This window comes from Paroedura picta, chromosome 8 (genome assembly GCF_049243985.1).
Source record: "Paroedura picta isolate Pp20150507F chromosome 8, Ppicta_v3.0, whole genome shotgun sequence".
Classification (NCBI taxonomy): Eukaryota; Metazoa; Chordata; class Lepidosauria; order Squamata; family Gekkonidae; genus Paroedura; species Paroedura picta.
In genome coordinates, this window is record NC_135376.1 from 64339263 (window position 1) to 64352256 (window position 12994).

The 12994-nt window shown below is 39.5% G+C and overlaps 1 protein-coding gene across 3 annotated transcripts in view; it reads left to right on the plus strand.

The window, feature by feature from the left end:
* The window catches only part of MGMT (O-6-methylguanine-DNA methyltransferase), a 224784-nt gene that overhangs the window by 152511 nt on the left and 59279 nt on the right, over positions 1–12994 (plus strand). For all 3 annotated transcript variants that reach the window (XM_077350119.1, XM_077350122.1, XM_077350121.1), the window contains one exon: positions 8257–8417. In XM_077350119.1, the coding sequence (XP_077206234.1) occupies positions 8257–8417 (161 nt within the window). The remainder of the gene's footprint in view (positions 1–8256; positions 8418–12994) is intronic.

The window sequence follows — 12994 nt, forward strand, 5'->3', positions numbered from 1 at the left end:
TGCAAATCTATGACTTATTCAGATTTATAGAGAAATCTCAACACCATCTGTCCAAGGTCCATGTCAATTATATTTTTTATGTCCCCATATGGAATTAGATATATTGATTGTAGGAAATAAGGGGAGGATGAAGAGTAGAGTACATGTTTTGCATCCTCAGGTTCTAGAAATGAATTGCAGAAATAAATATATTTCTCTATTAGTTCATTCATGCATCTTTGCCCCTAACCATGATGTTATATATTCCCTCTTTACCCTAATTGTGAGCAATTCCAGGTTTGACTCACTTTATATGAGTCTTACAGTATATTGGTAATATTTCCTCTGTTTACAAATATACAGGAAGATTTGAAGTAGAGGTAAAATGCTCTACTTCTCCACCTCCCACCTCCCCCAGAGAGATTCTGTACTGTGGAAATTTCATAAGTCACCCCTGCTGCTGTCGCCTCTCTCCCAAATTCCAGTTTATTCAGGTGCATATATATGCATCATATACATCTTTCCCCTCCCATCCACTGGGGGCAGGAATGTCACCTCTAAGCTCTGAACAAGAGAACTACCTGAAGACCTGACAGTTCACTCCCAGAGATGAAACACCATCAACCACAAATGTTAACATTCTTTAGTAAAAGGCCCTGACTCTCCACTAGTCGGTATAGAAAAAAATAATGACCACAGACATGTTCATATTTCACAGACATCTTTCTCAGAACTCTAGTTCTTAATGCTTTCAATGCAGCCTCCATTTAGGTGTAGGAATGTTTTGCTTTGTGACTCAGACCTGGTCATCACACACTGCAGAATGGATTGCTGAATCCTAAGTATGTAAGGTGGAATTTAGGCCAGAGGTAGGATATACAGTTCTGTAATGTTTGTGCACAAGAAGAAGGTCATGTAAATAAACATATGAAACAGTCCTAGTACAAGTAGTCTAGCTTAACTAGATTCCTACTGTGCAAGTTTTAACACAGTATAAGCAAATGTGACTTACATTCTGAAGAGGCATAGCCCATTCTGTTATTTGAATTTCCTGCTTCTGTAGAATAATATTTGCTTCACAAGGTCTATCATAGTGAGTAGAACTATCAAGGCATCCATCCATTTCAGAATCCTGCATGTAGCAGCAGATGACATTATCTACAGGGTATTTTCATTTGGTGGGTAGAGGTGGGACAATGCTGGAGCAAAAAGGATACACTGACACCATAGCATTTTCCCTGGCATAAGTAAGGCCACAGCTTTTATTGTTATACAAATGAGTGTAGGCAAATATATTGATGTGGTCGGATCCCCAAACATCCTCCCCATCATGCCTTCAGCAGACAACAGTCCTTTGGAGAGAGAACTCCACTGGCAGACCTGCATGTGGGATCCAAGCAATATGCCTCTCAAGCTCCCCCTATCCATCAGGCCTGCCAGCCCCCTGAGAAGGTGATGCCTCTATTGGAGTCCTCTCAGCCACCTCACCACATACAGCACTGGTCTCCCAACAGGGAAGATGCCTCTGCTTTCACACATGGGCTGCCTCATGAGGAGTGTCCTGACTCTAGGTGAAGCCTGGCACGAAAGATCTGTCCCCAAACCAAAACCACAAGCTGTGACAGAATAGACATAAAGGTTATGAAAACAAGAAACAAAATCATGCAAAATAAGGTGGGAGGTAGGGAGCAGCAGTAGTCCACAGCAGCAAGAGGCAAAGAAGGCTGGGCATCCACACTGGCTGTCCTTTTATGCTCACTGTGCTGCTCAGTGCCTGCCCATGCAGGCCCACAATTGGGTTCAAGCACTACAGCCTTCCCACTCTCTGCAAAGATGTGTGGACATAACTCGCAGCTCCTTTGCCCATTCACCCAAGCAATGATGGCCGCTTGCCAAGGTAGGTGGTCTGTAACCGGTCTTGCTGTGTAGAGGTGGGACAATACCATCACACAAAGGATACACTGACACCATAGCATTTTCTTTGGTACAAGTAAGGCCTCAGCTTTGATTGTTATACAGCCGAGCATAGACGAACCCATTGATGGGTTTGACTGTATCGAATGAGAATGCCAATGAAAGCATTATGCTGACTAAACACCTCTTTCCAGAACAGGCCTTGGATTTTGGTGATGCCAAAGCAGAGATGGTATCGGGGCAACACTTGCATGCCACTGAAGGGCATGGCCTGAGATGGAGAACCTGAGATAATAAATGAGTAAAGTCATTTTAAAGTTGCCCTAAAGCAACTGCTCACACAGTTAATTGCCTCTGATAAACCTGACCTTGGCACAATTATGAAAGCGTTATACAATTCTGTAAGGACAAACTGTTCAAGAATGTATGAAGACTAAAACTTGCCAAGATTGTACCTGTTTGCATTTACATCAAGATAATACAATTGTCCGTTTTTACATTTTTATGGGCACAAGGGGCCGGTGGTAGTCCTTAATGTATGAACTTTTTAAAAATTTTACTAAGTGTTTCTAGGTAGTGTTTCCCCCCCCCTAAATGATCTAACCAAAATCCTAATAGAACAAAGTTGTTGGTGTCAGTTACCTTCCAGTTTAGCAGCTGAGTCACTTTTGCCCCTCTGTGTACCACTTATACATGTTCACCACTTTGCCTTGGCATCTGAAAATAAAAGTCACTCTTCTCTCACATTTAAATTGTGTGTGACTTGCTTCAGCCACATAGTATATAAAGGCAGCTCCAGTCAAGATTATTTATTTAAAGTGTTTATATCTCACCTTATCTCCTTGGACACAAGTTTGCAAACAATGCAGCAACCAAGTTGTAATAGCACAGTTTTAAAAATTAAAACACAAATCAAAAATACAGTTTACAAATTTAAAACATTGTTTGAAACACACAAGGAATTAAAGTACGCAACATCAACAGACAAACAGGAATAAAACAGCCACATCTGTTGAAAACTGTTTACCCTCCATCAAAAGCTTTCTGGAATAAGGCTTCCACAAATGGTGATATGAAGGCTTCAGAGAGAGATGTGTTATGCTTCCTATGGGAGTGAATCTATGTACATGTTTCCTAACCACTTTAGCTGAAAACGGATCCCATTTTGGGAAAGAAAACATTATGTCCTATGAGTACAATCCCTAGCTACGCACTAACATATCAATATTATTGGTAAATCATGATTCAAGATTTTATCTAGCCTAAAGGTAGAATTTTTATTTGGAATTTTCAGTGTATATTATGTGCCCTTATTTACATATTGATGAGGACTTGATAGACACCAAGAAATGCAGTTTCAAGTCAGTGATGTTTCCTGAAGGCAATGACCATATGTTTGTATGTTTTGTGCACCCATGCCCACTTGATTCTACATAAATTAAAATATTTAGAATGGCTATAATTCTGTGCAAATCTGGATCACTTGAATGAAATTAAAGGTAAGTGGAATGTAAGCAGCCAAACTTTATGAAGAATTGCTGTCGGTGCTAAGCTAAATTTTTCAAACTAAACAGAGCATAAATTGTGTATAAAATTTCTGTAACAGTAATTCAGTTGAAATTATAATTGAAAGACTTTGCATGGTATCCCTTTATTTCAGTTTTCCCAGGTGCTTAAAAAACTTTATTGCCAATATACAGACATCTTTTTTATGGAAAGTTAATTTAAGCAGGCAAAAAAAATGCCTCTCATATGGGCATTACACTTTTTTGGTGGGGGGGGGGAGCTGGCTTGTTCATTGAATCAACTGTGAAATAACACAGACATAAGGCTATCTGAACTATTTATTTGCCACATTTACAATATTAATAACACTGTTTCTACAAGTTGTCACATCAAGTAAAAGATCTTCATTCTAGACTGTCTTTTGGGGCCAAATTGAGACTGGATGCATGCATTTAATAAATTGTAGTTTCAAGTAGTCATTTTTGTAAATAATTAGCTTCAGTGGAAGAATAAGTTAGCATATTGTATGCATCTAATGTTGCAAATGTACATACTGCAAACTTTCCTATTAATCAACAGTCAAGCACTGTAAGTTGGTCTCATACATAATGAATTGTGCTTAAGCCTCCTGGGTTTCATTGATAGAAAAATAAGAGAAAACACAAGTGTAGTAAGCTTTTGAATAAAATTTAACTAGATTGCTCTGCATCCTGTAATTGTTTTGAAATCATTAGGGAACAGACAATTCATCTGCAATTTTGGGGGTAGTTTTGTCTTCATCTATCAAAGGAAGACTATTTAAATGACATTCAGGTGTAAAGGTAGTAACCTCTTTTTTATTTCCACATGGAATGTTAATCATCTATACTTTTAGATCCATGTCATAATGATAGGAAGTCTTTACATGGTTTTCAGATAATACAGAAATGTCATGATTTTTTTTAAGTATTACTGAACTTAAACAAATATGTTGAGAGTGTGAAAGGGAACCATTTTTCAAGACTGGGTGTCACAGTTTCAGCTGTATGGTAGAATTCTGTTTCATTTGCTCATACTTCAATGCAAATAGTCCTAACAACTATCAGTTTAAACTACAAAGACAGAGAAAGACTGACCAGCATCTTAGTGTCTCTGAATTCTAGAATCCACTTCTCCCACTGGATAATTTCCAGCGGAAAAACTCATTGTAGATGGCTCATCCCACAACTAAAACCAAGTGCTTTACCATGGGCAGTGTAAAAGTACATGGGTCAGTTAAAAGGTTGTTCAGGCTACCTGAATAAGGCTATATTCATGCCATTGTTCCAGGTTTTCGGGCATCTGTGCCTCTCTCCCCACTCAGATGGGTCATCCACTTAAACACTCCATTTTTTTGCTGGGTCTCACCCTTCTGGAATATGATTACACAAACAGAGTTCCATTTCAGATGCAGAGGAAAGGTATTTTGATAAAGAGAAGCAGAATGCTAAGGTGCTACAGCTTCAGTTTCAATTTTTTGAATGCTGTGAGAGTTGTCCTTTTAAAGATGGATCTACATAGCACTGCTCTAGTGGCCAGATGTAGCTTGATGGCAGCCAAGCACCTGTGTCTATTCTGCAGTCTGTGAGCACTGTTCATGCTGAAATACAAGTTACCTGACTTAAGTGATGTGTCAATATTTCTCCTTGTTATTGGTCTAGCAATTTCAGTTTTTTACATTTATGAATTATGAAGATCGATTTTTCTAGAGAGATGCTATCAAGATAGTACTTCATTGTGCTGCAACTGTACAATTGATTTTACATTTGTAGTTGGTTATTTAAAGTGTTTGTATGAACTACTGTGTGTTTCATTTCCCAATATGCTCTCTGATGCATTCGAACTTATTCATGCATCTCAGGGTTTATCAGGCTTCACCATTAAATACAGAAGTCTTGCCTGAGCTTGTATTGGGGTGGGATTGGAACCTTAGGTATAGTATGTATAGTTAGGGGACTAGATGGCCTGTATTGCCCCTTCCAACTCTATGATTCTATGATTCTATGATAGAGCTTTCTGGAGCCAGTATAGTGTATTTATATGTGTATTAAACTTGGAGCTCTGACGTCTACCCAAACCCAAGTTTCATCATACAGCTTCACAAGAATGCAGTGGATTACTTGTCCTATGTTGCTGAAACTGGGGTCTGAAGATAGCACCCAACCTATCTTCCAGACAAGTGGGCAATTTCTTTAGAAAATTAGAATAATGTCATCATTACTGACCGCAAGGCAAAACTGTTCAACTTTTAAAAAGTAACACAACTCATCCTTGTTGATTATAACATGGTTGTACAGATGGAGGGGTTGTATGTTTGAGGCTAGGTCAACATATGTCACTGTTGAATAATAGCCTAGAAAACATATCACTGTTGAATGAGAGCCTATAAACCAAATTTCCAGTGGTGGGAAAAGACAACCGTAGATGCTCAGAAGTAATAGTTTAATGATTATTGTTGGAACATGTTTGGGATGATGCACAGGGCATACACTAATCATGTGGCTCTTTTGGTTGGTGAGAATTCCAGCACCCTCCCCCCACAAAAAAGGAGTCCTCCAACAGAGATATGGAACTTGTTCCTGAAATCTAAATCAGAAGAAGTCTATTTTCCCCCCATTTAAACCTCCCTAGTTGGGGTGGTGAGAAGGCAGAGTTTTCCAATGGTGCCCAAAGTTGGAAATTTTTTGAGACACATTGCACTATATTGTAGTGCCTATCATCGTGAAAAAAAAAGGAATATGTAACAACCGATGCATTTATCAAATGTTCCAAGTAAAGCTTAAGACCTTTCCTTCATTTGCAGCTTAATACTTTGTGATCTTTGTAAAGTAAGGGGGAGGTGGTTTTATCTACCAGATTTGTGTATTAACTGCAAACAATTACAAATTGGGCAGAAATAATGACATTAAAGGGTACTTTTCAAATGCTGGTGTGACTTCTGCATGTGCAAGCTTGAATGGACACACCCTGCCCCCCAAAGTGGATTTGCTTACATGTATATTTTGTTTGCCCTGCGTCTGAACGTGTATTTTTTGCAGGCGCAACTCATTTACTACTACCATCAACAATGATATTGTGATATCAGCTCACTAGAACCAAAAAAGGAGCAACTCCCTTGCTTGTGCTGATAGAAATTGTGTTGAAATTGTTTGCGCAGAAGGTTGGCTCTTTGCTTATTTTGCTGTAGCAGCAGTTCAGGTGATGATTGGCATGAGAAGATTATCTTTTGCTATTTGGTTAATGCCCTGTATGCTCGCTGGTAAAGAGGCAAGAAGATTTTTTCCCCCAAGATTTCAGTACAACAAGACAAGAAGTCATTATTTGGATGTTCTGCCCACTGGGGAAAGTCCTGAGAATTTTTGAACAACCTTATGCTGCAGCTCGATAATGATTTGGATTTATGGATTCTAGTATAGAAGGCCCCCACTGTCACCCTCACTGTTATCATGAATACTGTTTTTTCATACTCATTTTAATGAAAGTGAAAAGGATTATGAATAGTTCAAAAGTTAGTATTAAAGAAGAGGAAAAGCGCACAAATTGTAATAGTAAACTCGATTGGGGGGGAGTCGGGATTTGAAATGTTTTTGATCTTAACGAAATTCCTATTTATTTGAAATAATACATTTTTCCTTCAGAATAAAAATTATCTGTGTAACAAGTATGAATAAGTAGGTAATCCTAGGAAAACATTGGAGTGGTGTTCTGCAGCAGAAATGACTTGTATAAATCAGGGGTAGGCAGATATATCAGTGTAAATTATATTTTATGGGTATAAAATTATGCCAGAACCCCTTAAAAATTGGCAGATGTTCTGAATTGTTGCACTGCAACTAATTCATAAGGTGAAAAGCAGAAGTATATTTTATCCGTGGCCATGGGTCACTTTGTAACTCTAGCACCTTCTTGGTTTTATATCCACAAAGAGGACTGTAGCAATACAGGACAAATGATTGGGGAATCCACAAACAGAAAAATGTCAAGATACTTTTGAGAAGTCCCTGAAATAAATAAAGAAGAAATGTTCTTCAATGGGCCCTATATTTCAACAGCCTTAATATAAAATAGTGATGCTAAAAACATTTTTGAACATTTATATGTCTATATTTTAGGACCCATCTACACAGGATCAAGCTGTTCTAAGTTACTGGTAGCAAAGATTTCTGTAGGCTTCTATGGCCTTTTCAATCTCCTTTTACTCTGCTGGAAACACAAGTCCTAATGTCTTATTTTGTCCATCTCCTGCTTATTGCTTGCCCTTTTCTCACCACCTCTGCATGTCTCACTTAAGCAGTCGTACTTTCTTATGTGATGTTGAAATTCCTTGGTTAGTTTATGTAGGAATTGCTGTTCCTAGTAAGAATCTTAAACAATTTCATGATGCAATCCTAAAGAGTGTTACTCCAGTCTAAACCCATGGGTTAAAGCTGGAGTAACTCTGTTTAGGATTGCACTGTTACTGTTGCTATTCAGAAGCATTTATTTGGCTAAAGAGGAGTAAATTTGCTTTACAGTTGAACAAAAGATGCTTGAAATTATTATTATTGCAGGCATCAACAAAATGTTATAGGTTTTTCAAGTCTGATGGGGTTGAAATGTCTCTAACGCATAAATAAGAACTACCGTGATTTTTCCACCTATCTGGAAATATACCTGTTATCTTGCTGTTCATGTTTTTAAGCTAATATTCATTTATCCAACCAATTAACTCTGCATAAGGCTTAAAATAAATATCCCATTCGATTGTTTTGAAGAATTCTAAAAAATAAATATAACCCCCCCCCAATCATGTTGTAGTTAAGAGTATGAAACATTAAAGTAATGTTACCACTCTTCCAGCACTGTGGAATCCTTGGTTTCCTGTGCAGTATGTGAAGCCCCAGAAGAAATGACAGAGCCACTGAAACAGTGTGTTGCCTGGCTTCAGGCCTATTTCTGCAATCCCTGGATGACAAAGAAATTGACAATACCTCCTTTCCACCATCCACTTTTGGAACAAGGTTTGTAAATCTCTCTAATACAATTTTATTCCACCTTTACTCCAGAGGGCTCAGGTTGGTGTCCATAGGGTTTTTTTCCTTATTATTATTTGGGGTAGGCTGGGAGAGTGAGTGAGACTGGACCAAGGTCAGCCTGTAGGCTTCCTAGCAGAATGGGAATGAGACTGTTCCAAATCCAAAAATCAAACTCTAACTCAGGAGCCACATGTGGGTCTTTGAGATGCCACGTGGCTCTCCTGAGTACATGGTACCAGACTCATGTTTAAGGAAAGGGGGCATTTTCTTGAGAAATTGGAGTGATGTCATCATTACAAAATAAAACTATATTTTGAAATTGCAACTATATTTTGAAATTTGGCTCTTTTGATTCATGAGAATTGTGCATGGGGTTGCCTGTGATCTACAGAGTGCATTTAACTCACTATACTACACTGGCTGGTATTATAGGAATACCACGTGGTAAATACACCCTTTTGATATTGTTCCAGCTATGTGAGAGTCACTTATCCACAAGCAGTTCCTACATGACTGGGGAATGATTCAGTGACTCAAGTTGGCAGAAACTGATTCCTGAAAGGTGTCAGTTGTGCGGGTGGGAGCATGTGGCTGACTTATTTAAACATTAATCTAGTCTTGTGGGAGGTGCTCACAGATAAGTGGTTTCTCAAAGCTGGAGTAATGTCTAAAGGGTTCTTCTTCTTAAATGTGTTTTGAGGCCACATTTTAATTTAGTTGGTTGCCATCTTGTTAGTTTTGTCATACATCACCACTATATGGTGTCTAAACAGGTAATGTTAAACTGAAACGCTGCATAAATGATCCTCATAGTCTGGACATAATAGTTGATGGTGCTATTTTAATAACTTCTCTATAGCTTCAAAAGACTATAACATTCAGATGGCTAATATATTGGTTCTTTGTTGTTAAAAGATTGATAGAGAGGTAGCTGGAAATAAATTGAATGGTGGGAGGAAATACTGACTTGATATTAGTGTTTTAGTATGACTTACTTTTCTAATGGACTTTCTCAGGCATAGTTAGATTGGTTTTGCAGACTATAGTCAAGAATAAGGTGATCCGCTTCCATACAAGTGATCAGGAATTAAGGTAGCTGGTGAGTAAGAGACTGAGCTATGAATTGGGAAATCCCACTTGGAATCTTTCCTCTGCTATGAATCTAAGCCATTATCCCCAGCTATCAGTTCTCATATCTGGAGTAATATAGGATATATATAAATATAGGAGTATTAATGTTCATGTACCTTACAATGTTATGAGGAATGAGTACAAAATTAGTACAAAATAGTGGATGTGAAGTGTTTTGAAAATGTAAAAAGACTATGGAATGCTTAGTATTAATATGAAAAAGGGCTTTATATTGGCTTTTTCTATTTGTAGAATGCAAATATCAATTGGAGAACATAAAGAGATGAATGTATATGTGTATATGTGCATGAACTGCTGCTGTTGCTAAGAAAAGATCACAAGGATCCCCATCAAAATGTTTGGACCTGGAATTCCCAGCAGTTTCTAATGTTTTCATTAAGTAGGCCTCCTACACCCAGCATGGGACAAACTCAATGCAAAGCAAGGTTTTAATTGCATCATTCCGTGTAACCATCTATGGGATTACTTACACAAATTACGCCCAGTGTTTGCTCTATGTTATCATATGTGACAGTATCTTTCCAGTGAGCCTTCCCAAAATATAGCAGCATGGGTAACTCATAAAGCCTGATCTTTGCACCATTGGCCTTGGCCTTTTCTTATCTCCTGTGACTGGTGAGACTCTTTATGGTTTGCCATTTCCTTCCCCATTATTATACACACACATACACGTTTCACTTCATCAGAAGAATCTGTTCATCTTTCAATAGTTCTTCAGAAAATAATATAGAATCAGTGGATAACTTGAGTAACCTGAAACAGAAAGATGTTGGAGGGCTAGCTGCAGGAGAGAGATCTTGACTATAGTTAGATAAGAGCAATACCGTAATGGAAGAAAAGATTCAGCTAGACTGAGAAGAAACCGTAAATCTGTTTTAACGGAGGGAATGGCCCAGCCAATAAACTGAATTCAATGACGAATGGACTGATCCTGAAATCAGTGTTGCTGTCAATGAATTTATAGGCTTAGCCACTGGAAAATATCCTGAGGCTGTCTTCCTCAGTAAAATGAGAGTAGTACATTTTCAAACCAGCTGGTTTGTTAAAGAAATGAAAAGAAAATTGGGTACCCAAAAAGGCTTCTCTCTGCCTGTGACTAATAGCAGCCCTCAGGCTGTTACTGTTACACTAGCATGCAGCAGTCACCTCCCAATAAGATCCTTTGGAAGCGTATGTTTTTCTTGGCTATGTTGTTCATTCAGGTCATAGTGCCAAAGGTGCATAAACCTCTAATTTAGAGAAAATGTACCTTGCTGTGCCTTAATTTAAGTCCCCAATGTTGTGTTGTCCACTAGGACTATTATCAACATCCATTGGAACTGTGCTAGCTCCCCCCCCCCCCTTTTTGCATTGCACTTTGCTTTTATCTCTGCATCCATTCCACCAGCACATGATTAGTATGGAATAAAAGGATAAAGGATTTTGCGTACTTACACATGTGTCCAGGAGTTGCATGGGGCAGAATTTCTAGGAGGGCAGGATTCTTATCTTTCACTTACTTTTCTCAAAAGCTGGCCTTCTACCACTGTCCATGATTAGGCAGACAGCTAGCACACAAATCTTGTAAATATATCATAATAAATTATCAGATTGAATGGCAGCCCTTATCCAGGTATTTGACAACTAGAAGTATTTAGCAGAACATATGAAAGGTCACTGGTTATTGCCTCAGCTCCAGCTAGGGTGTTTTTGATCTGTTCCTCATAGAGGAATGCCCTGTTTTCTGAATTGCAGTGTTTCAGAATGGATATTAGTTTGTGAACATAATGGTCTCTTCTACAGATATCTTCAGCAACTGGTTTTCGATAGCTTCTGTTTTACACGCGGGGATAATGCTCTTATGTCCAACTGAACAAACAAGAAAAAACAGAGAAGTAGTAACATGGATACAAAAAAAGTACAGTATTTGCTGGCGTATAAGACTACTTTTTCCCCCTGAAAAACATGCCTCCAAGTGGGGGGGGGGTCGTCCTATATGCCAGGTGCACTTCAGTTGGGATAGACGTAGCTGCCCATAGTGGCCTATAGTACTGTAATGTAATGTAACAAACTCTATATTTTGAGTGGAAATGTTGGGGGGTCATCTTATACACCCAGTCGTCTTATACACCAGCAAATAGTATATCTCTGTGTCTGTATTTCCTCCCCCCCCCCCGCCAAACCAGCTCACAGTTAGTTGCAGTTTATAGTGCTTTTCGGTTTTACATACTCTCCTCTTCAGACGCTGCTATAATCACATGTGACTGCTCAGCTGCGCTCTGTCTGGCCAACTGTTTATTCTAAGCGTGGACTCCGAATGATTTGCCTTGATTTGATTTCTCTACAGATTCCAGTAATACCTGCATGTATACTTTTTGGAAACACAGTTCCATCTCAAAGTTAAATGGGAGAAGAGCTGGTTAGCTAAGGTGGCTAAAGGCAATTCAGAATGACAGCAGAGCTCGAAGTAAATGAGCACAGTAAACAAGGACAAGCTGTCTCTTTACCCACTGCATGGTTTCTGCTTGAATGTGACTGTCTGTAAGATGATGATGGGATCCTTGCTTATCCATTGCAACCAGCCCCTTTTACATCTGCATACATGCAATGAGCCACTTATTTGAGAACAATTTTTAATGAAATGCTAGCATGCAGAAACCTTTATCCCCTCTGAATTTCCCCCTGGTAGGCAGTCCCATTGCACTTCCAATTGAAGGCAGCATGTCTTGTAGCAGGGAGAAAATACTGTTGTATAGGGCAGTGGTCCCCAATCCCTGGTCCGGGGACCGGTCCCGGTCCGGGGATCAGTTGGTACCGGCCCGCGGTTCCTCCTTGTCCTCCTCCCTGGCTGTTGCCTCGGGGGCTGCCCTGCCACTCTGCCGCTGGCTCACCTTTGGTGCCCTCCAGCAGCCACCATGGCTGGGGCTCCCGCTCAACATGGCACTGCACAGCTGCTGCTGGCAGCGCCCCCCAGCGGGCGGCGGGAAGTCAGGGGTGCTGGCAGGAAAGCAAATGGAGCAGGGGCTCAGGCAGTGGCAACATCCCTCAGCAAAAGACTACACCCCTGGGCCTCAGTAAAATTGTCAAGCATTGACCAGTCCCCAGTGATAAAAAGATTGGGGACCACTGGTACAGGGTTTTCCATAAAACCAAATGACAGCAAGCTGAAAATCCAGTTTTTTGCCAATGAAAGCTAATGGAATCTTGATCCACTCTTTTGTCTCTTATCACCTGGAATGGGAGTAGTATTGTGTCTTTTTTATTCAGAATTTCACAAAACAACAAGTTGCTGCAAAACAACTTGGGGGAAATATCTCTGTGTTCTATTTGTAACCCTGGTTTGGAAGAGTGCTTGCCCATGAAAATGGAATGCCAAGGGTCAAGTGTTCCTTAGATGCTGCCTTTATTTTTACTGTTGAAACTCTGAAAGC